Source organism: Charadrius vociferus, unplaced genomic scaffold (assembly GCF_000708025.1).
Source record: "Charadrius vociferus isolate BGI_N301 unplaced genomic scaffold, ASM70802v2 scaffold2704, whole genome shotgun sequence".
Classification (NCBI taxonomy): domain Eukaryota; kingdom Metazoa; phylum Chordata; class Aves; order Charadriiformes; family Charadriidae; genus Charadrius; species Charadrius vociferus.
The window spans coordinates 4,548-6,073 of NW_009647934.1; the positions used below are offsets into that span (position 1 = coordinate 4,548).

The 1,526-nt window shown below is 63.6% G+C and overlaps 1 protein-coding gene across 1 annotated transcript in view; it reads right to left on the reverse strand.

Moving 5' to 3' along the window:
- Nucleotides 1–1,526, reverse strand: part of LOC104284777 (chromosome unknown open reading frame, human C17orf70) — a gene marked incomplete at its 3' end in the record, with an annotated part of 10,962 nt that overhangs the window by 767 nt on the left and 8,669 nt on the right. The window contains exon 8 of the mRNA XM_009883146.1: nucleotides 1,076–1,297. Coding sequence (XP_009881448.1) covers nucleotides 1,076–1,297 — 222 coding nt within the window. The remainder of the gene's footprint in view (nucleotides 1–1,075; nucleotides 1,298–1,526) is intronic.

Here is a 1,526-nt window from a genome sequence, read left to right on the forward strand (position 1 = left end):
GTTTGCTCTCCGGGTTGGTACAGGCAAACGCAGCCGAGACGGTGCCAGCCCAGCTGGCTGCATCAGACCCCTTGCCCAGCCCCTCCGAGGGGCATTTGCCCCAGTCCCACCTCTGGTGGCCATCAGGCCCCAGGAGAGCCCTCACCCCGACCCGGAGAGGCGGCAGAGGCAGGAGCCGAGATCAGAAATCAGGTCTGGTCTTGCCTGGTGCCGTGGGGGTGAGCGGATGCCCGTTCTCTGACGAGACGCAGGCTACCACCCCAGCGGATTTAATCCGGCAGACTTAGCCCAAGCAGAATTAACACTGTCACTAATCACATTGGCAATATTAGTGCTCTCAAGCGTGAATCAACCTGAGCCAGGTCATTGCCAGCACGCAGGCAACTGGGCTCCTCGGCACGGGGTCAACCAGCCACGGCGGCAGAGCCGGGCAGCAATTAGGATTCTTCCTTTGCGCTTAAAGGGGGATTTTTCACATTAAAGGGGGACGAACTGCAGCAGATCAGATTTACACCCCGAATGCAGCCACGTTTTCCCCTCACTTTGCAGAGCCAGCAAAGCACAACCAGCCAAACCAGCAGGGAAAGCCCGTTTCTTCCCACAGCCCAGCCCGATGCCAGGTCGGGGCATGGCGAGTGACCCATCTATTGCATCTCAGCGGGGCTGAGCAAGAGACGGCCAGGGGCGTGAGCCACACCGCTCCAGTGGAAAGGCCGCAGCAAAGAGGGCCCACAAGGATCCTGCGGATCAGAAAAGGGACGCTGGGAGGTGAGGGGACGTCTGTCTTTGCCCTCACGAGGCTGGTTTGCCGCGCAGGGACACAGCAGCAGCCCGCTGCCCTGCCAGGCAGGGAAATAAAATCATCTGGGGGACACATACCCACCCGGAGGGGGAGGGAAGTGGCCACAGCCTTTGGGAAGTTCAGGATTGGGAGAAGGGGGACCGGCAGCCCAGTACACAAGCCCCAGCCCCGCAGCGTAGCAGCCAGCAAACCCCACGCAGGACCCAAGCATCCCGACCCACAGACCACGGGCTGGGGTCAGCACGGCGAGGCCGTACATCACCCAGCTCCCCGGCAGGAGCGAGGGGCTGCGGGACGGAGCTGACTCCGTGGGATGGGGGCGCGGGGAGTTTCTCTGCAGGGCTAACCCATTCCTTGCCTCTCGGACAAGCAGCTGCACCTCGCCTCCGTCCGGCGCCACGCCGCGCACCGATGCCACCTCCCCGCTGCTCAGCGCCTCGGCCCCAGCGTTCTCAGCCAGCAGCCAGCGCAGCGTGGCACAGCTCAGTGGGACATCTGGGGACAAAAGGAGAGAAAGCAGAGCTTGTTAGGCTGCGGAACGCCCTCCCTGCGCCTCAGCAGCCCCGCTCGGGCCAGAGCGACGCAGGAGGGAGCAGCGTGCGCCTGGTGCAGCCCCTGCGAGGCCAGGGCTGACGCTGGGGTCATTCCCCTCCCCGCTGAGACAAGCTGAGCTTGTCATGCAACTGCCATCGCATCCACGTGCCAGCCCACGAGCAGACACGTG